This window comes from Mustela lutreola, chromosome 7 (assembly GCF_030435805.1).
Source record: "Mustela lutreola isolate mMusLut2 chromosome 7, mMusLut2.pri, whole genome shotgun sequence".
Classification (NCBI taxonomy): domain Eukaryota; kingdom Metazoa; phylum Chordata; class Mammalia; order Carnivora; family Mustelidae; genus Mustela; species Mustela lutreola.
This window is the reverse complement of record NC_081296.1, coordinates 54212055-54235111: the sequence shown is the minus strand read 5'-3', so window position 1 is coordinate 54235111 and position 23057 is coordinate 54212055. Positions and strand designations below refer to the sequence as shown.

General features: G+C 42.6%; 1 protein-coding gene across 4 annotated transcripts in view; it reads right to left on the bottom strand.

The window, feature by feature from the left end:
- IQCH (IQ motif containing H) overlaps nucleotides 1–23057 on the bottom strand; it is a 193532-nt gene that overhangs the window by 36741 nt on the left and 133734 nt on the right. For 3 of the 4 annotated variants that reach the window (XM_059180893.1, XM_059180894.1, XM_059180896.1), the window contains 2 exons: nucleotides 21759–21879; nucleotides 17591–17877 (listed from right to left, as the gene is read on the bottom strand). In XM_059180893.1, coding sequence (XP_059036876.1) covers nucleotides 17591–17877; nucleotides 21759–21879 — 408 coding nt within the window. Of the gene's footprint in view, nucleotides 1–9877; nucleotides 10198–17590; nucleotides 17878–21758; nucleotides 21880–23057 lie in introns of those variants that run through there. The other variant, XM_059180895.1, reaches the window with a different exon arrangement.

The window sequence follows — 23057 nt, the reverse complement described above, 5'->3', positions numbered from 1 at the left end:
GCCATCCTTGTCTGAGGAGAGGCAAGGTCTACAGACCGTAGTCTATGGGACCTACAGGACATGGAGCCTTCCCTAGGGCACATGCTTCTCACAGTGTTTTGGCCAAGATGAAATAAGCTTGAGGAGGTTAGAGGCAGCTTGGTAGAGAAAAGAAGTGACTGCCCCTTGAGGGTAGTGGAGATTGGAGGGACCTATGCCTTGAGGGTGGCTGGTGGCTTTGCTGGAATGGCAAGAGCCCTGGACCAGAGCTACAGGACCTGGCTGGGAGTGTTGGCCAGGCCCTTTGCTGTGTGACCTTAACTTTCTTCTTTCTGGGCCTCAGCTTCCTTGCATGTTAACGCAGACCTCTCGGCAATGGTCTCTGTCTTCGAGTCATATTGTGAGGGTCCAGGGACTCCAGGAGAAACTCTGTGAGTCTATTACTGTGGGGTCTGGCCGACTCAAATCCGTCTGGACCCTGACTTCTTCCCTGCGTCTCTGCCAGGACAGGCATAAGAACTCACTTGCTTGGCTCTTGACTTCAGTGTTTGTGCCCGCTCCTCAGAGATGGGGAGGACTTTTACCTCTTCTCAGATGCTGTTAAAAACAGGCTGGAGAATTCTGGCTGCAGAGAAATGTACTGCCTTAGGGAGCTACTAAGAGATACCTCTTCCCCTGTCGACCCTCAGCAGGCAGCGCTGAGCTCCCCGGTGTAAACACCATGCATGCTACTTGATTTTAAAGAGATGGCACAGTGCTCTCTAAGAATTTTCAGTTGGTAAAATATCAATGTGATGATGATATTTGGTAAGAATTGTTTGTATTATATTTTAAAAAGTGGATAGGAAGGCAGAGGGGATTGCAGCGTCTTGGCATGTTGCCACCTAGTGGCAGCTGCTGGGATGGCCCAGTCTCTTGGAGAGGCTCAGGAGAGCGGCTGTTGCGGGGAATGGGGCAGTCACCCTGGGGCTCTGATCAACAGTTGAGACTCTCCGTATTCATCTTGGAGGCCTTCCCCTTTGTCCCTATGGATCCTGTTTATCCTTCTGGCCACAGTTTAAACCACAGGCTGTCTCCCAGCAACTACCAGCATCCAATTTATGTTCCGCCCACCCTGGATACTGCCTTATATGGGGCATTTAGAGTCTGTGAGGCCAGAGGCAGCAGAAAATCTGGGCCCTGACACTCAATGCTTAGGGCCCATGAGTCCACCATGCCTAGGGCCTCCATGTTTTCCAAAGGCCTTCAAAATATTTGAATTCTGGGGGAAAGAAAAAGTTACTGGCTCGCAAATATAAAAGGAAAACTACAAAGTAACCATAAATGTTTTAAAAAATACAGATGAAATTCAATATGTTGGTTAAATGGAACACAATTCATACAGTTGTATCTAAATCCTGTTCCATGAGAGCACATTTTAATACATTTACTATGACATAGGGTGATGGGCTCTCTGAAGCAAATAATACTCAGGGCCCAGAGAGGTCTTAAACAATTCTGTCCCGCAGACCTAAAACGACCTCCATCATTCCCACATCCCCATTTTATGGATGAGACTCTGGAAGGTGAAGGCACGGAATGAGGTCCCTCAGGGGAAGAGCTGGGACCAAAGCCCAGGTTTCCCGAGTTGTGGTCCAGCACTTTCCATGACACCTAGTCCTTAGCGTTAATAGTCCAGTTTGCGGTGCCAGAAGCTTCTCTGTGACTTCGCATGCTCTTTCAGGGTGTGTAGGGATCCAAAATGGAAAATACTGACACACCTACTACACCTGTACCATCAGCAGCTCTGTGGATGTTTTTCACTATTGTTAAAAACCCAACATTTAATATACGCTTGCCTTTTCTGTTTCCTTTCCCAAGTTACTTACACTACTTCTATTCATTTATGATCCTCCCTCGATTACTTTTAAGACTGATGGCCTAACTAATATTTGTATAACTAATATTTGTATTTTTTCTTTTTCAGTGTTTCCTTATTTTTTTTTTATCATGAATTTTTAGAAGGCCATTTTCTTATTTCGACACTAGGCACTAAACTATAATAAACACGAAAACCCAATTTTTATAACCTATTACAGGTTTCTAGGACTAGTAATTGTATATGCTTCTTCCATGGCAATTCAATATAATAATCTCATCTGCAGATAGATATTCTCTTCCTTTAATTTTCATGCTATAAATGTCAGAGATGGTGAATAATTTGCTTAGTTGAGAAGTATTCCTTTAAAGTTACTACAAATAATCTCCAAAAGGCTTTTGTGTGGGTTTTCAAAGCGGAAAGCTCCTGCTTGGTAGCTCTCACTGGGGACACAGAAGGCTGGTCATGGGGACACAGAAGGCTGTGGTGTAAAGTGAGATGAAGATGGGCACACCACGCTGGGCCCGTGAGGGCAATGAGTTAGCAGCAGAGTTCGCCTGTCCTTCCCAGTTTCCTTGACATGTGCAGCACATCAGAATTTTTTGGGAAAGAACCACCTCTGTTACAGAATATGTAGGCAAGAAGCAAAGGCAGTGAGAGCTATGGCCTTGAACTTGGTCTAGTCCAGCCCCCTTAAACTCTAAGCTTGGGGCTGTAAGAAGAGAAGAGACCTGGGCAGGAGCAGAGCTCAGAGCCCTTGACTGCAGGTCCAAGGCAAGTTTGTTTACTTTTGGGAAATTCCTAGAGAGGAGAATTAGACCGAGAGCAGGGACTCATCTCACTCATCATATTTGCATCTTGCCTAATACCTACCGCAGCACTCTTGATATAAGTGTGCACAATAACTCTTTGTTGGATTACTCAATAATAAATAATACAAGGGAAAAAAGTCTTCCCTTTAAAACACAGACAAGAGAGATAACGCGTCAAACCCGTAAGGATGGCTGAAATAAAAAGACAGTAACAAGTGTTGGCAAAGATACAGAGAAATTGGAAGCCCTATACGTTGCTAGCGAGATTGTAAAATGGTATAGCCACTTTGAAAAAACATACAAAAACAGGTAAGCACTTTCTCAAAAAGTTAAACTTATGGTAGCCAAAAGACCCATCGATTCTAATCCTAGGTGTATAACCAGAAATGAAAGCATGCATTCACACAAAAACTTGCACACGAATGTTCACAGCAACACTACTCATACCAGTCCAAAGGTGGAAGCAACCCAGATGTCCACCTGATTGAACAGATGAACAAAATGTGGTCTGTCCATACGATGGGATATTTTTTAGGCCATTAAAAAAAAATGAAGCCCTCATATCTGCTATGACATGGATGAACCTTGAAAACATTGTTACGTGAAAGAAGCCGGTCGCAAAGGGATGTCTGCTGGATGATCTATTTATATGGAATGTCCAGAATAGGGAAATCTATAGAGGCAGAAAATCGTTTCCAGTGGCCGGGGAAGAGAGGACATGGGAAATGATTCTTCATGGGTTTCAGGATGTCTTTTTAGTGTCTAAAACTAGGTAGTGATGATGATGGTATGACTCTGAACGTACTTAGAAACCACTGCAGTGCACACTTTAAAAGGGTGAGTTTTATGGGCAAGGGTATCTCAGGAAAGCGGTTATACACACACACGACACCCAGAACCCGGTCTCCAAGAGACCTGTTCTTGGAAGGATGCCTGCACAACTTGTATGCCTGCTCGTCGGGATCTAATTGAGGGTTTCGGTAACGACGGGATGAGGAAGCCTGCGACAAACCACCTTCCAAACTGTCCTCTCAATTTATCCGAGATATGCAAATCTTTACCTCAAACAACTTCTCCAGATATGGGTGAAAATTATCTGCTTCCTACACTAAAGCAAAATAGTGGGTGGCAAGGGTTCATGCCTCGGCCCATTGAGCAGTTGTAGGCTGGGGGGGGATAATGTCTTAGCTTTTGTCGAAGAGAGTCAGCTCTGAGGACACAGTGTCATTTTTCTAAAATGCAGTGCACTTCTGTCTCCTCCCCACCGCAGACCTTCATTTCGTACCAATTTTCAGACTAAGTGGGGCTGGTATGGTCAGATCCAGAAGAGAGCCAGGGCTGGTCAAGCAAGTGGGCACGTGGCATGGGAAAACTCTGAGACGTGTCCACTTCCTTCTTCCCTTCTGTTGCTCATTCCAGGGCCCTCCCAGCACCCTGGCCTGCCTTCTGCGACTTGGGGCTCCCCAGGGACACTTCCTCATCCCCATCAAGTTAATCTAATAATCCAGTACCTCCTGAGGGCTGAGTGCCAGGCAACATGTTTGTTATCACGGAACCTTTTGGATTTGGTTATCCTGTGAGCTGGTTCTGAATTCCATGATGTTGCCTTTGTTGTCTGTAGACTCTGGCATTCAAGAGGTTCAGCACCCCACCATGCCAACATGCCACCTTTTTTTGATAGTGGCGGTGTTTAGAAAGCTGCCTATTTGACCATGTGGAGGATAGACTTTAGGAGACAGACTGGGGAAGTAAAAAGGAAGGGAAATTGATGTGTGTTAAGGGTCTACAATGCGCATACACTTCTGTATTTTCTTATGTCATCCTCACAACCACTTTGTGAGGTAAGTACTAACATCCGCGATTTATAGAAGAAGAAGTGAAGGCTCAAAGAACCCAGAAACATGCCAAGTTCCACAGCTAAGCAGAGAGGCTAGGATTACGATCTAGGTTTGCTATACTCTGATGTCCAGGCTCTCTCCCGCCCTTGATCTTGGACATTTCTCTCGGCCTGGGGGTGGGAAACAAATGCTTGGTAGGCTGTGAGGGAGCACCATGATGCCAGCAATCACCCCTAGAAACTCCACTACTTATGAGGTGGTTCCAGAGGAAGGCCCGTGATTTACTGTGGGACTTTGGGCAAGCCACTTAACACCTTTCTGCCTCACTGTCCCCATTATTTGTCTGTAAAGCACTTTGAGAGCCTATAATAAAGGAGCTGTATAAAGACAAAGAAATATTGTCCTTCTGTGTAGGCAGAAAGCCAGGGTTCCTCCCTGTGATCAATGAAAGTCCTGTGGCACTTTCCAGAAATGTAGGGCCTTGGGAAAAATTCCAGTCAAGTAGCTGCTGACTGAAAATCACCCTGTAGTTTCACCTGAGTAAGTGTTCCTCAGTCCTGGCTTACCTGTCAGGGCTCTGCTGCTATTTCAGACCGCTGTTCCACTCAGCTTCCCCCCAGAGGCTGCTTTTAACTGACCCCCTCTGACACCATTTGTCCCTAGGTTCAGTTTCTAACAAATGAAAGGAACAGCATCGAGGGAGGTCTTTCCCTCCTTCCTCCTCCTCTCCTCTCTCCTTCCCCTCATCTCTTCTTCTGAAATTCCAGGCACTCTTTCTTACTATATAGCTTCCGCTCAGGAGTACGCACCAGACTGTTCATGGCATATAAGTGTCAATTTTTCGTTTGGGCTCTACTTATATTTGATTAAGTGTGTTCTACGATCTTCAAGCAATGTGTGGAAAATAATCGTAGAATTCATGTCTTCATAGTTCCCTCATCAACAAGTGAATCAAAAAAATACAAAATATATGCATTGATGCTTCTCCCCCCAAATCTGAGGTAGCGTATTCTTTGGTATACCGTAAGTCTCTAATATGAGTAGAAGTTTTATGGGTATTTCTTTGAAAAATGCCTCTTTCTACTGAGCCTCTTTATTGATGTCGTTTCGTTCTGCACCCTTCTATTTATATAGGGCACTCAGTTGTTGCCCCAAGGGGTTCAAACACCTGCTCTTCCAGCTCAGGGAATTAATGTAGGAGAACACGATCCTTGGTGATAATGGCCATTTTCCATGTTCTTCTTGGAGCCACGTGTGCCTTGTCTCTGGAGTTCCTTTGTATTTCCTGTCTCTTCTCTCCCTATGGGGGCTGAATTTTGTTATTATATTTGGACTTGTATTTTGTATCGGTTCCCAACAGCCAGACCAAGTTTCACTGGGTTGGTTTGATATCATGTATGTATTAAGACATGAGTGGAGAGGCATCACAAAAGGTTAAACAGTCAGACACAAGTAAGTAGGTTCTCTAGTCTGGGCTAGGGAGGGGGCATGCTAGAGGAAGATCCACTCTAACCAAGAAGTAGAGCTATTCTATTTATATATTTATAAGGGCCTGGAAAAATAGGCAACACAATGAATCTTATGTTTAAGAAAGCAAAATATATGTTTAAAGAAATATACATATTGTTAAAACAGTTCTATTTATGCAAAAGATTCATGTAACTTTATAAAGGTTTTCAGGGATTTTAAAGCATTTTAAGTGCTGTGATAGTCTGTACTGGTGACAGATGTTCAACGGCGTGCTTAAGTTTTTGTTTTACTGAAAAAGCAGTGGATTACTTGATATTTTCTTTTTAAAAAATCATACCAACACCACCCCCCTTTAAGTATAGCTCTAATTCACTATTTCTAAGAAACATAAATGATTTAAAATAACATCAGGGCTTCTAAAGACAAGTATCACTAGAGTGGAGCTAGGAGATTTTGTTTGCTGAATATTCCCTTTAGAATGCCAGTTTTTTGGTGTCACTTCTTGTTCTTTTTCTATGAAGACAGATGGTGTCAGTAATTGCCTATATATTTAATTAAGTTAAAAAGCTACATAGTAAGGTTTTGGCAAAAAAGTAGGAAATTTTGTGCTACGAGCAAAGAAAGCAAAGGGAAGCAGAAATTGGTAGCATAAGACACGATTCCTCACCACGTACGCATTTTGATATCCATATGTGTTGGAATGTGAGATTGCATGAATCTCATGATAAGAACAAAGGCATTTACCCTGAAAGATGGAGCCCGTAATGGAAATCTAGATGGCAGTTCTCCTACATTTTGACTGGCTGGATTGGAATGACTCTACCTGTTGTCCATATCACATCCAACGTGGGCCCAATACTTAGCAGTCATTCTGAACTCTTCTGAGACTCAGGTTTTTGCCTGGGATTTCTCACCTAGCAGGCTAATCATTGTGAAATTATTATGGGAGGAAAAGCAGTAGCTACTTGTAGAAAGTGGTTTGGAAAACTGACTTAGCCATTCTTGTGGTGTCTGTTTTCAAATGTTCCCATCCCGCGAATCCACCTTCTGGCTTAATGGCAATATGGCGCTCCCAGCTGTGGTGCTGTGTATGGGCTTGCTCATTTAAACTCTTAAAGCTTAAAAATGGCTACCACAACACTGATTTTATTCCATTTCGCTTAGTCATTAACATTTAATGATTACCTTATGTGCAGAGCACAAGGATGGAATATATTTAAAAAAATAGGAGATGTGTTTTCTGGCTTTAAGCTGTTCAACTCAATTCAACAAGCATATTGAGGATATACAAGAGAAACATACATTTTCTTTGGTGATGGTGGTTGAGGAGGGGGAGAGATTTACAAAGAAAGTCACCATCAATTCAGTGCAGTACCACTGTGAGCATCTGCCGTGAGAGAAAGAGCACAGTCTCGTCAGCCAGCTAAGTCCTGGTTTGCATCCCGGTTTGCCACTTTTTTGTAGCTGTGTGACCTTGAACACGTCACGTTAGCCTCAGGTTCCTCATCTGTAAATTTGGGATGATAATCATACCTACTTCTCAGGGTGTGAGGCTTAGGAATACTACATGTAAAATATATAACGGAGTGTCTGGCATGTGGCAAAAATTCAAAAAATAATATTATCATTAGTGATGACTCTGGCCATCAATACTGTACCTGTGCTCTGAAAGGCTAGAGAATGATGTAACAATTGAAGGGGGATTAGTTAAGGTGGGTTTCCAAGAGGACTTGGATTTCGAAACATTTTGAAAGAAGGAAAGTTGTATATAGACAGAAAAGAAAGGAAGGGCAAGCTATAGGAATGAAGGGGGCGTGTGGGAGGCAGAAAGAGAATGCATGTATAGAACATGGATGCCACCAAGCAGGTCAGCTTGCTCCTCTTGGAAAGTACTTTGGGACATGATCAATGAGAAAAGCAATTAGCGCCGCGTAGTGGGCAGGGGAAGATTCAGGATTCAGTTTTAAGAAGTAGGTTAAGGCCTAGAGCAAATCACCTTGTATTTCATCAACCCAACATTATCATACAGGTAAAATTAAGTTAAAATGAATGTTAAGGACAACTTCGAAAGGGAAAATTTACCACATGATAAGTCTTGACCACAGGTGACAGCTAGAAACTAGGAAAGGGCCACTCAGCTTCAGTTTCGTGATGCTGGTGGACAAGCTTTAAACACATGGATGTGGAGAATCTTTCTGGTCTTTCTTAGCATTAGCAAGAAGCCCTTCCTTTGCTCCTACCTGCTGCCCTCCTGAGTCCTGCAAAGCTATGGTACCTCCTGAGAAGTGCGGGATGCAGTGTGAGTGCCTGGATTTGCCCTCCTCTGGCAGTGTCTCTGATGGTTAAAGTTAGTTAAAGACCTCAAAGTCTGCAGAGAAGTGTCTGGGCTTCCTTCGAAAGGAAGCAGGGATCTTCATGGTGAGAGTGGACATCCGAAGTCCTGGATGGGACAACCGGATATAAACAGAGGAACTGGGTCTCTTCTATGTAGACCAACCAAAATTCTACCCAAGAACTGATGCTCAGGTTTGGATTCAATCTTTCTAAAGGTTAGGGTTTACAGTATAAGGGGGCTAAGCCAACATGAAAGGACAGTCGCATATGGTATTATCATATATAGCAAAATTGGCCACTAGTTTACCTGTACTACCAGGGTTAAGAAATGGAATTATAATTTTTACTGTGAAATTTATTGTCATCATTGCCTTTGTGCTTACTGTAGAAGCCGCCATCATCATCATCATCATCATCATCATCATCATTACCTGTATATTACAGGTCTCTTTCACTGACATGAAGATGCAGACCTTTTAAAGGGACAGGTCTTTTACTTTAATGCTTCAAAACCCTTTGGGATCTATTTTCCCTTCACTGGGTATTAACTTGTGATTAACAGTGTGCCTATTATAGCATTAAAAAACACTGAATAATAGACACTGCTGTTTATACCAAAGGCCTATTAAATTTTAATTTAGATATAAACTCTTAACCTTCTTATATATAAATAAAATACCTTCCCTGAAGAGAAAAAGTAAATCTCATTGAGGTCCCTTGGTGAATACCTTGTGTATCTTGAAAACAGAGATAGGGAGATCTTGCAAATGAGAGTACCAGAGGGAGACTCAGGGAGAAGTATTCATTCATTCATTTAGTGGATATTTACTGTGGAGCTATCACATGCTAGACACGGTGCTGGGTGCTGGGTATACATCAAGGAATAAGAAGGAATTATGGTATTTCTGTAGACTTCAGTTTTTCTATTCTCTGAGATAAATATATTCATTTTTGATGTTTATATATCACTTTGAGATGATGAGAATGCTCACTGACTTTTAAAAATAATGCTAATTCCATTCAGATTCCATTCACAATCTGAGAACCTGCTGAGGGCTCGAGTGACAGTTTTACATGTGATTATGCCGTTTGATTTAATAAGAACAGCACCTTATATCGGCTCAGCCTCTCGGAATGTCCTGTGTGAAGGAGGGCAGGAGCTCACCATTTGTCAAGGAGAAACACAAGGCCCCCAGAGGTCCACTGAGCTATCTGAAGTCCCACAGCTGGCTAATGGCCAGATCGGGGACAAAACCCGTTACCTGTCACGATGAAAATATTTTCAGCTATCTCTTTTTTTCATCTTTTGGGCTGATATATTTGTATGATGTATTTGTATGATGTATTTGCCTTTGGGGCAGTTTTCAGAATGCGTGGGATATTCTCTGATAGACAACGTCAGGGTCTCCCTTTTAGTCTTTCCTCACAATTTGCACTGGCAACAAGTCCCACTTCCTTCTGTGGCTACTTTTTGTATCTGGGAAGGGCCCTGACTAGTTGCCTGAGGCCGTTTTTCATCTAAACTTTTTTCTTAAACATTGGATTTCTTTTCCTTTTCCTTTTTTTTAAAGATTTACTTATTTATTTTAGGGGGGTGGAAGGGGCAGAGGGAAAAGGAGAGAGAGTCACTCGCGGACTCCCTGCTGAGCACAGAGCCCCACGTGGGCCACCACCCTGAGACGGTGACCCCCCCCAAAGTTAAGAGTTGGATTCTTAACTCACTAGGTCACCCAGGTGCCCCTTCCTTTCCCTTTTGTAAAGAAGTAATAACTATCAATGATCACAACAGAGATGGTTACTTTAAAAGGTCATGGTTATTTAAAAGTCAGCAAGTTTTTAATCTGGAAATTTTTAGCAGAAAGCATCTTCACCAATCTGTTAAGCGACTTCCTAGAAAGAAAAGGAACTGGAGAGAGATATATTAATGCATATTTGTAAGAGGCAAGTCAGATATGATGTTTGTGACATTTAGATCCTCACTTTTACATCTATGTGTTTGTGCTTTTCTACCCCCAACCTTCACAATATCTTTCCCACTTGGCCTGCCCTCTTTCTTATCTTCCTTCAAATCCTAATGATCTTTCTGCTCAAATCCCACCTACTCTGTACAGACCTTTCTTGATTGCTCCAAACAGAAGGCTGTTAAACTGACATTACCTTTTTGATGTCTCTTTTATTGTTCTGTGTTGTTGTCACTTAGGTTTTTATTTGTAATTCATTTTTCAAGTCTGTCTCCCCTACTAGACTGTGAACTCCCTAAGGACAGGACTCCACTTCTTCTGCATCTTTGCAGCCTTTGTAGCACGTCCTAAAATGGCTTGTACATAATAGATGCTCAGAAAATACTAGCTCTTTATTTTAGCATTTCCCAGAACTGAGTAAGTAAGCTTAACAGAGCTGGATAGTCTAAAAGCTCCAAGAGTCCATCAATCAACTGGCTATCAGGCGACTATCATTGTGTTAGATATCAAGAAGAGGTAAAAAATGCAAGGTCAAGTGTATCTTCTAGAGGATTTACAAATCTCATGAAGGCAATAGTAATGCCTAGGAACCAGGAAGAGTAAAACACAATTGTGTGTGTATGTGTGTGTATCCAGTGAAATTAGGTGATGGATGTGAATGAAATTAGCTTCCTCATGACAGGGAACAGACCTTGTTTATATCTCTGTTCCTTCAGCTGCTAGCATAGGGCCAGAGTAAGCCCTTGGAAAGTATTTGGTTAATGAACATGTCAGTCTGTCCTCAATCTGAAGCCTTTGGTAGACATTTCATGTCCCTCCTAGAACCCAGTGGATGCTGCCCATCAAAGACCCTGGTTCCAGGTCCTATAAGGGTAATAGTTGCTGCTCTTTGTTTAAGGATTGGATCCCTCCATGGTAATATGTTACACAGCCCCTCCTCTCATCCTCACGTGGGAAGGCCAGATTTCCAACGTGGCTACCTTGTAGCTCTGTGTATTCTGCATGGAGTCTCAGAAAGCCTGGAATGTCCCCATGCCTAAGGTCCTGGAATCTTGGACACAAAGCCACTGGCAGGCATGGCTTTGTACTATGCTCCTACCACCTCCAAAACCCAGGGACTAGCCCTTTTCCTTTTTTTTTAATTGAAATATAATTGGCATATGATACTATATTAGTTTCAGGTGTACAAGATATACATATATATATTGCTACATGCTCACTGTGATAAGCCTGGTTACCATCTGTCACTATACCAAGTTATTATAATGTTATCGACTGTGATCCCTATTCTGTACTTTCTATCCCTGTGACTTATTTACTGGCCCTTTTTTCTTTTATTCCCAATGACCCTGTGTTCTGGTGGATGTTCTCAATATTTAAATATGGCTATATTTCCAAAATTTTCCTTCATTTTACTACCTTAGAACCTTACTCTCATCTCCTTAAAGCTGAACAGGATTTTCCACACTCTTATCTGAAGCCGATTCACAATTGTGGGCCTGTTGTTGGTGTACCACTGTCATTGTATGTCTCTTTTTTCTGGCTCTCAGTCCTTTTTGGTTTTACCATGGTAAGTTATGGGGGCTCAGCTCAGCCCAGAGAGCAAAGATGTGAGATGGACGCTGTCCCCTGTTTACTGCCTCTTACATCTGATGAAGGACATGTGTGTCTGTAAGGGCATGTCTGTGAAAGTGCTTTGTAAGCTATTACATTCTATACAAATTTGTGATGATCATTATTCACATATTTTTTCTGATTACAAATATAATAATGCTTACTTTTGAAAATGCAAATGCGGAAAGCCCAAAGAACAAAATAGAAATCACTCTGTATTAGTTTTCTATTGCTGCTGTAATAAGTTGCCATAAACTTAGTTGCTTAAAGGGTCGGAAGTCAGAAGCCTCACTGGGCTAAAATCAACGTGTCAGCAGGGTTTTATTCCTCCTGGATGTTCTCGGGAGCATCTGTTTCCTTGCCTTGTCTGTCTCCCGGAGGCTCTCTGCATTCCCCGGCTCATGGTCACTTCCTCTATTTTCAAAGCTAGTAGAACCCTTGGGATTTCATGGGCCTCCTGCATAGTCCAGACTGATCTTCCCCTCTCAAGATCCTTAAGTTAATCACATACACATGTTACTGCATAGGGTGACATTCACAGACTTGAGGGCTTAGAATGTGGTCCTCTTTGGGGGCCATCGCTCTGCCTACTACACCCTCAGTCCTCCAATCCAAAAAGAATGACTTGTAACTTCTTAGTATATTTCTTTTGGTTCTTTTTTTGCTCTGTATATATGTATTTTTTCTTTTTATAGAATGGGCATCATGTTTCATGTATTGTTTTGTAACCTACATTTCACCTTCCAACTATTCTTTTTTTTTTTTTTTTAAAGATTTTATTTATTGATTTGAGAGAGGAGACAGCGAGAGAGAGCACGAGAGGTGAGAAGGTCAGAGGGAGAAGCAGACTCCCCATGGAGCTGGGAGTCTGATGCAGGACTTGATCCCGGGATTCTGGGATCGTGACCTGAGCTGAAAGCAGTTGCTTAACCAAATGAGCCACCCAGGCGTGCACCCCCCGCCCCCGCACTTTTTTTAAAGATTGATTTATTTGAGAGAGCGGGAGAAAGAGAGAGAAAGCACGAGCAGGAGAGGCAGAGGGAGAGAGAATCTCAAGTGACTCGATACTCTGTGCAGAGCCTGACACGGACCCGATCTCACTCCTGAGATCATGACCTGAGCCAAAACCAAAAGTGAGATGCTTAACCAGCTGTGCCATCCAGGTATTCCCAGCCTTCAACTATTCTATAAATAGCTTCTTCTTAAATATTCTTTAAAAACCTGATTTCTACTATTTTCATAGCATTCAGTTCTATTGCTCTAACATAATTTGCTTAACAAATTCTCTACTATGGAATTTAGGCTGTTTGAAAATTTATGCTGTCCTTAGTAATGTGCTGGTTAACATATGCATATGTAAACCTTTGTGGTCGTGTCCTTGTGATATTTCTTAAAAGCAGATTCCTCTTATTCTTAGTATTAATTTTGAGTACAAAAGTAAGTACCATGAGAATATTATTGACATACATAATTTTTGAATGGGAAGTTTTCTAAGAAGTCAAATAAGTAAACCTACTCACTTCATAGCCGAGAAAACTGAGGCTAAGAGAAAGAAAGATAAGATTAAAATAATATAGTAATTTAGAAAAAGAGCTAGATTCGACTATTTGAAACTTTAGTATGACAAAGAGTTTTACAAATAAAACACAAATGACAGGGTTCTGTGTCCAAGTGCAGGAGGTGCATGGGTGGGGCACAGGTGTGGCAGGTGAAGAAGACAGCAGGATTGGTTGGGAGATTGGTACACTGAACAAACAAATAAATTGAGAAAGAAGCATATAATATATTGAGGGTAAAGAGGCTCAGATTTCTCACTGTTGGAGAAGGTACTTATTTTTAAGTGTGGAAAAGGGGAAGTCTAGGAAGATTCCTGAAGTGCTGGACTGATATTAGAGATATTGGTAGAAATGCATGGATTTAAAATATATATGCACTGATAGATATAGGAATAGTTATAGGTACATTCATTTGTGTGTCTGTGTGTATGATCCATATATAATACATGAACTTCTGAGCTCTGTCCACTGAGAGCGACTAGAAGCAGTGACACTTCAGCAGCAATGCCTACACCAAGCCCAGATCTTAATACCATCTTCCACCGCAAGGACCCTAGGCTCCTGGGTTGGTCCTAGGTCTGTGACAGGGAGAATGTAAGATGAACCTGGACTATCCCTTTGTGATAGAAAGTAAGACATGCTCACAGAATGATGGGGACATGTCCAAAGAACACAAGAGTCACCCTGAAGTTCTCCCAGTAGCCAAATCTGGAACACTTTGAACATCAAAATATTGAGAACATCAAAATACAACTAAAGAACATAGAAACTGACACATTCAAACTACTATAATTACATATATGAAGACATACATAAATGAAAGATGGAAAGGAAAAACTCTTGTTTGCAATATATTGCCAATTAATAAATATAGAAAGCATGATAGAAAGTCAGCACTATATGGGGCACTTGGATGGCTCAGTGGATTTAGCCTCTGCCTTCAGCTCGGGTCATGATCTCAGGGTCTGGGATCGAGCCCCACATCGGGCTCTCTGCTCAGTGGGGAGCCTGCTTCCCCCTCTCTCTGTCTATCTCTCTGCCCACTTGTCATGTCAAATAATTGTCAAATAAAACCCTTAAAAAAAAAAAAAAGAAAGTTACCACTATCACAGTGATAGCAGACTCAGGAGAAAGTTGACAGTGGCTGCTAAGTTTCATGGGAGGAAATTTGATGAGGAATAAAATATTGGTGTACTCTTGGAACACCTTTCTACAAAATACTACTAATCAATGACAAAGGAAAAAATAATGATTTTATGATAGAGAAACATGGCTGGAAAAAATCAGGAAAAGCCACAAATGACAATCTAGAAGAATGTATTTGTAACTTGTGTAACAAAGGATAAGAGTTGCTTATGTAAAAAGAGCTTCCACAAATCAACATTTGCATTATAGTCCAGTTTAAGTGGGGTAAAAGATATGATAAGGGAATTAAGACAAAATACATAAGAAGATGATATGTATCATCACTGAAAATCAAAGAAATACTGAGGAAGACAAGATAACATTCCCCCCCCCCATCAGGCTGGCAAAAATAAGATGATAATACGCCAGTATCTTCACTGATACCACAAAGCATGCCAACTAGGAAAGAAACTAAGGTGCTTTCTGAAGTGATGGTACTTGCAAAATGGCTAGAGTATGCCAGTGATTTTTGCAAAAGAAATTTTCATTATATATATTATACTTATTATAAATAAAAATTTAATATATTTCTTTATATATTTACTTATGTATTTATTATTTATACTTTTAAATTTATACTTTTATTATATGTAATCATATCATTTTATATATATTTGTTATATTTTATTATTTTACATATATATCTATATGTCTATATACCTATATACACTCACACTGAGCTAAATCTACTTCCCTTGTCAATGTAAAAACACCCTTTGGTGTACTCACTGAGCACTTCTTCCAATACTGTTCTATTGAAAATTGTAACACAAATAACTGTATATTCAGGTATTAACAGGAAGGGGCAAGGAGAGGTCTTAATATGATAAAGTCACAGAATTATGGGTTAGTATTTATTTATCTCATCCATTAGTTGATGCCTGAATTCATTCTCTAAAATCTTGGCACCCCATCTAGTATCTGCTAGAATATCTGTTGTTCCTTCCTTCCATTCGTTCTTCCTTCAACACATATTTACTGAATACCTGCTGTGGACCAGGGCAGAAATAGTGTTGAGAATTGAGTGGGGAGCAAAAGAGACCTCGTACAAAAAAGAGAATTGAGTGGGGAGCTTACAGTCTACAAGAGGGAGGTAGCTGTAATCAGATAATCATATAAATACATTTAAAATTATAACTAAGCTAAAGTGATGGGAAAGGAGAGGTACTTGGTGATGTAAGAACTCAAAAGAGGGAAACTAGACTTTGTCAGGGAGGTCAGGAAGGCTTCTCTAAGAAAGCATGGCTCGAGCTGAAATCTGATTGGTGGAAAGGGGGTTAACTAGGTAAAAAAGAAGAGGCAAGAACATTTTGGGCAGAGGGGCAGTGCATGTAAAGGCCCTGTGGCAGGAAGTAGTATGATGAGTAAGGGAACTGAGAGAGGCCAGTGTGGTTGGAAGAGAGAAAAAGAGGGGGAGTTAGGTGAGAAAAGGCCAGCAGGGCACATGGGACCAGCCAAGGTAAGGTTGGGACTTTAATCCCTGAAGTCCAGAAGGATAGTAAGCCCAGAGACAGGTCCAGCTCTGTGTTTGAACATCCCTCTCCCTGCCATGCAATTTTCCCCATACCAAACTTGAATAAAGAAAAACCACAAGACAACAGTCCCTGTAGTTCCATCCTCCTCCTGCCCCAGGGATCACAGATTGAATCCTCCTTTCTCATGACAAATGTCTGGGGAGGGAAGCCTCCCCTGCTTCCCTGCCACCAGCTCTTTCACCAGAGGGCATTGTTTCTGTCGTCCCTCCACCCCAGGTAGATTTCTGGATGCCCTTCAGTTTGTCCTTTCTCTCTCCGCGTGCGGGCCTGAGAAAGGAATGCAGAAATGACCCAGGGCTCAGGAAGGCAAATGGAAAATGATTATTGAGCAAGCTGAACGCTGCCCAAAACATAAACTCTCACTTTGAAACCATCATCTGAATGAAATGGAGACCCATAAAACCGAGAATAATGAATATGAAACAACTAAAGTGCATTTACAATGTTGGACGGCCAGAGGATATCAGGAGAGGGAGGACAGAGGCCATTTCACCCTGTTGATGGAGGTCTGGTCACCCAGCACTTACCGAGGTAGAACTCAACGTTTTTAAAACAGAGTCCTGTCAAGTCATACTGAATCTAAACATTATAATTTTGGCGGGAGCAGTGAGAAGCAAAGCAAAAAAAAGGCTGAAGTTATCTAGACCATTCTACGTCAGAGCCACACAAATGCATATGAAGAATCTTACAGATGAAATATTGAATAAATAAAAGCCTGTTATACAACGATAACAACATATAGCATGTTATCTATAAAAAGTTTTAAAACAGCGAAATGAAACTATCGTTTATGGGTTCCTCCATGGGTTATCAAAGCCTAAAGATGTGGAAAGGAATCAGAGCCCAGTTATAAGCCTGTGGCTGCCTCTGGGAGGAAGAAGGGCCACATTACGAGTGGCAAGAAGTGCACAGGACTGGAGGTGATAACGGCACCGCTTTATTTCTTAAGCTGAGTGGAGGCACAGGATGCTTATTACATTACTATTATCGCCTTTTTATATTGATGAAATATGTCCATCCCAATACATTTTTAAGGAAGAAACAATGGACAACTTAAGTAGCTGGTGAACTACTGATAAGAAAAAGAATGGAAACAAGGACTCTCTTAACTCCTTTCTAGTGATTGACGTTCTATTTAAGCACAAGTTTTAGACAAGCTCAGTCCCTGGATGGCATAAAATAGTCTCATGATAAGACACAGGCAGAACCCTAGTGGGCAGAATCGAGGCCCTACTGAATGAGCTATGTGGGATGAGTTCTAGTCTTTGAAATTCCAGCAGTACCCAAATGAGAAGATCCTGGGCACAGACCCCGTAAATGCAGAATTTACAGAGGCAGCTCCTCCGAGGAGCACTGAGTCTCAGCAAGACGCTGATATTCCCTGTAGATTAGATGCGGATGGCATGGAGTCTTTACATTTTATAGTATTTCGCGAGGCATCAACTTACCTGTTGTTCCAGGGTGGTTGGATCAATAAATGTCACCAGGTCTATAGAAAAGTAACCAACCACATTTTTCATTTTACAAGCCTTTCCAATCTTGAGGCACAAAGAACAGAGGAGTTGGGGATCCACTGAGGTCTGAGGCATGGTGGTACCAGTAGAGATGAAGGGGCCTTCTGCATGGAGCTGGTCCCCCGTGGACAGCACTCTGATTTCTCCATTGGGCTCGATCAGCATGTCCACCGTCAGGTTGGTGACACTTCCTGCGGGTGGGTACGCTTCCATCGTGCCTCCTGGTGGGAAAAGCATGGAGTAGGTGAAAAGGTGGGCCCATGTGATTGTGTCCACATAGCACAGGAGGAAAAATCTCGGGCTTTGGCAGATGGACTTCGGCTCAGATCCTGCATCTGCCATGTCTTGTGAGACTTCAGGCAAATAGTTTCAATTCTCTGAACTTCCTGTTTTGTCATCTATAAAATGGGGATAATAAAACCTACCTCACCAGATTGTTGTGAATCTTAGAGATACTCTATCTATAGTATTTATTCCAGTACTTGGCATATACTAGGACTCAATGAATGTCAGGCTTCATTCACCAAGAAGACATCATAAGATCATCAAGTCTGTGCCTATTCATAACATAAACAGTGGACCCAAGGACCATAGGCAAATCCCTCAGGAGGAATGAACTGCCCGTTGTCCACGTTTATAGTTTGATGACAAGTCCTCTTTCTGTTCAACTTCACTGCTTTTTTAAAAACTTTTTTTATTTTTAAGGGTTTTATTTATTTATCTGACAGAGAGAGACACAGAGACTGAGGGAACCCAAGCAGGGGGAGCAGGAGAGGGAGAAGCAGGCTTCCTGCCGAACAGGGAGTGCAAGGTAGGGCTCCATCCCAGGACATGACCTGAGCCAAAGGCAGCCACTTAACGACTGAGCCACCCAGGCTCCCAATTTTACTGTTTTTTGAAGTTTCAATAGGTTAGGACTTTTATCCGGAATAGGAGAATACTGACTCTTATGTCAAAGCACTCCTACACCAAGTCGTCAGGCTTTTTTTTTTTTTTTTTTTTTTTTTTAATGTGGAGTGCAGGAGATGCTGCCATTATTGAAGAAGGGTCCCTACTGATAATGAAAGCTTTACAATTAATCATACTTTCCCTTTTGCTCTGAATAACAGAAATCACAGAGGCCGACCTGATGCTCAGCCACAGCAACGATGTGAGACCAGGCTAATTTTGTGAGTCAGCTTAGTCATGTCCTTAGTCATGTCCACAGAACATACACGGCCCTGATGTTTAATTGTAGGCCCCACAAGAATCTTACTGACTATATACCTTGTATAGAAGAAAGATTTTAGTATTACTTATAAAGAATAAGATAGCATAACTTAAAAGTAAAAACAAGGAAGCAGTCCCTAGACAGGGTGGACCTTGGAGCCCAAGAGCTCCAAGACAAACTTGGTGCATATTTCACAAATTTGTTAGGGGGTGACCTCTGCCCCCAGGCTTCAAACATCATATACGGTTAGATCCTGAGACTTTAGCAATTCCCAGATGCAGCCATCTGTTACTTTACACAAAAGGCACTTTCCTTAAGTGTCTATGTTTGTTGGGAGCCGGCCCTAAGGAAAGCTGAGTTTCAGAAGGAAAACTCATATATCTAGTTAGTATGAGATGTGCTTTGCTTTAAATGGGGCCCACTAGTGTGTGCTGCACCTAAACACAGGTTGTTGGGGAATTAGCAAGGTAAGTGCAACAAAACAACAAAATCTACAAAAAACAAACACAAATACCAATTGCATCTCTGTTGAGTGAATTAACTATGTGGCTTTAAGCCACCACCTATATTTTGAAAGATGGTGCCTCCAAGAACCATATTATCCTTTCTACATCCAAGATTACTTGAGTTTGTTTTGTTTTACTTCAAGGTAGCTGATTCATAAGGTCTTCTCAGCATTATGATCATGGCTTTTTCACTGTTAACTTTTTTTCCTTTCAAAGCAATGAATTCCTTTTTAAAAAGTATATTGCCTTTGATGATAGTCCTGTGACAAGGTAGAAACTGAATGCATAGCACGTTTTGTGGCCATAAGCACACTCGAGAGAGCAGAAGGGAAATGAAACAGGAAAGAGTGGAAGGTGGTGAGACACGTGGCATGGGAGTCAGGAAACCGCAGGTGTGTGTGTGGGGAGGGGGTGGGTGATGGCCCGGCTTGGCCAGTGAGCATTTACGCAGGGCCTGCTGTATACACTGGGCTCAGAGCCAGGCAGAGGTTTGGAAACACATGACTTCCTGGAACTGGGTTTTTGAGACGTATTAAAATTGTAGGGTCTAACTGTATTACTATTCACCATATATTTGTTGTATGGTTTTGCCCAGTGACTTCCTAGCTTTGAGCCCATCTCTCCAACTATAAAGTTGGCTTCATAAAGCTTGTTCTGCTTCTCATAAATAGTTACTGTGTTTACAATGGCTGAAAGAAAGGAAGAAAGGGTAGAGATGAATAGGAGGTCGAGGCTCAGCCCCAGCTTATACAGCTCAGGTGAGACCGTAGCTGGGAAAACACTTTCTAAGCTACAAAGCTCCCATGACAAGAACTAGATTAGAGGACGGTTTGCAGGCTAACCTTGGATGATTTGGAAACTCCTAAGTCCTATCCTGGATGCACCTGGAGATCTTCAGGGTCTCCCTGTCCTAACAAAAAGAATCCCTTATTCTTGACCGGTTTTGTTGTAGGTACCTTATTTTCTCCCATTTATGCATATGGGGGTGACTCTGTTAGTTTTACTTCTCTGTCAGTGGGTGCATGTGGAAATTTGTAGAATCACGGAAGTTTGGATTTGAGAGCACACTGGAGATCATGTGTCATCTCCCCTTCTCCCCGCATCAGTGAACAAGCCCCTTACATCATGCTTGTTAGATCGCTGACCATCCAACCCCCAGCTTGACTAATGCAATAACAGGGTGTTCTCTACTCCCCCCCACTCCACACTGCCCACCCTGTGCCTTCCAACAAGCCACACATCTGTCCTTTCCGGTGCTCTCTCATACACCGAACTAGGGATGTGTTCCTTGATAAATATACCCGCTGGGTCCCATCAGGACTCCCCGAACAACACAGAGGTAGCCTCCGGGATGATTTGGGGCGAATCACTTAATCTTTTGTACCTCCATTTCCCCTTCTATAAAACAAGAATGACAATGGTACCCACCTGATAGGATTGTTGGGGGGATCAAATAATAGTGTCCAGCACATGATAAACACTCCCGGTGCTCACCATGTGGTCTCCACTGTGCTGTGATCAGTCTTGTGCAGTCGTTGCCGCCCTTATCTGACGTCATGTTAGGATATTATCACATATTAATGTTAATCTAATCACCTTTAGGATCACCTGAGAGCAGTGAATAGAGTGTAAAGATACCTTCTGTGGCCTGTTACACTAGCCTCCTTGTGTCCTTCACGAGGGTAAGCCGGAACTTCCTAAGAGGGAGGGGCCTTGCGTGGACATGTGGTCCCCACAGGGACCTCTGCAACTGGAGACAAGCATCACTCGCTCCATTCAGCCCCTCATCCACACACCCCCTCGTGTCCTTCGAGCAAAGGGTGAGTTAGGAGGATGGAAGGGCGGTGGAGGATCCTTACTTAGAAGCTGTGCCTTCGGAAGTGGGGGAGAGACCATTTCCGCTGTCTCACAAAAGGGAAGGGGAGACTAACACTTATTAAAGACCCACGCTGAGGCTGTGTGGCAGAAACGGTCACATCCATATTGTGTTGGATTCCCCCAGCAACCCCGTGAGGTTGGTAAGGGAGGAAACCAGGACTCTGAGAGTTTTAGAACCTTGTTCGAGGTTAGGGATGAGCTCCACAACCCGGTTGTTCGACTCCAAAGCCCACCTGTCAGGGGAAGTCCGAGGTGCAAAGGCAGGGTAGGGTCCCGAGCTGTGCTCACCACGCCTGCTGCACACAGCTCCCGTCCATGTCAGAGACTGGGCACAAGTTAAATTTTCAGACAAACTTCAAAAGCGAGAAGGAAGTCTGCTTGTAGGAGCACTGATGTAAAACCAACACAAGAGAGGCAAGGGATTTAAATCGGCGCGAGGTTGACCGCAAACTAGGGATTCAAGGTTGTGTGGACCAATCCTCAGTAGAAACTTTACAGTCTTATTTACCTTGACAGAGAAATGTTTGGAGGAATTTCCTCCACGTCGGGAACCGTTTCTCATTGACTGGCTGTGCGTGCTGTGCTAAAATGCCCGCCAGCTCCTCGGAGATCTTCACCAAAGCTGGCTCCTGCAGAAACAAATTAAATAGAACCACAAGCAATTTTACTACAGAAATGAAAACTGCTTGTGGAGTGATTAAAAACCAGGCCTCCAACAGGCAAAAAAAATGTGGTTACTGTTTACCCAGAGTCAGAAAGCCATTTTGAAATTTTGCTCTAATTTTCCAGGCATTTCAGTTTTCATATTTCAAAGTGATTTGGCCCCTACATTTTGCTGCTAGTCATGCCTCTTGTCTCCGAAGGGCGGCCTTCCGTCTGGACGTCAGGAAACCCGGCTGCAGACCCACTGCAGCTGACCAGCTGAGTGTCCTTGGGCAGTGGGCCTCTTCGCTCTGAGCCTCAGTTTCCCTTTATTGTAAGATGGGGCTTCGTTACCTTGTCCCTAAGATCCTTCAGATCCGAACGTTTTTTATTCTATGACCCTAACCGGGCTGACCCTGGGAGAAATTACGGGGTTAAAAGGGTCTTTCTTTGGGGGCGCCTGGGTGGCTCAGTGGATTAAGCCTCTGCCTTCGTCTCAGGTCATGATCTCAGGGTCCTGGGATCAAGTCCCACATCGGGCTCTCTGCTCAGCAGGGAACCTGTTTCCTCCTCTCTCTCTCTCTCTCTGCCTGCCTCTCTACCTACTTGTGATCTCTGTCAAATAAATAAATAAAATCTTAAAAAAAAAAAAAAGGGTCTTTCTTTGGCACTGTGTCCTTTCCCCCTTGTTGGGGGGCCTCCACATCCTATAGCCATGGGGTCAAAGCCTTAAACTTCAGGCTGATCCTATAAAGGTGGGGTTATAGGTGGGAACAGGTTGGAAGAGTGAGGTGGGAAGGAGAGCTGGCAGTCCCCGCTAGGTCACAGCCTCATCTAACTGGACCTGAGACAAGCCCCCTTACCATCATCAAATAACCCAAACCACAGAGCCCTGCGTCAAAATGAAAACAGCTGGAAATTCCCTAAAGAATAAGATGCCGGACTTTCTGATATAAAAAGCTTCAGGTTGCCAGAGTCTTTTTTTTTTTTTTTTTTTTTTTCTGGGTAGTCTTAGTGGAATCTCTAAAAATTTTCAAATAAAAGCCATCTCTTTAGATTTTATTTCTGGCAGAAGTAGGGCAGGGCACTAGATGTAAAACCATTTGATGGGCAATATTCATATTCAAAATATGGGACGCTGACAAGTAAAACTCAGGCTTGGTTT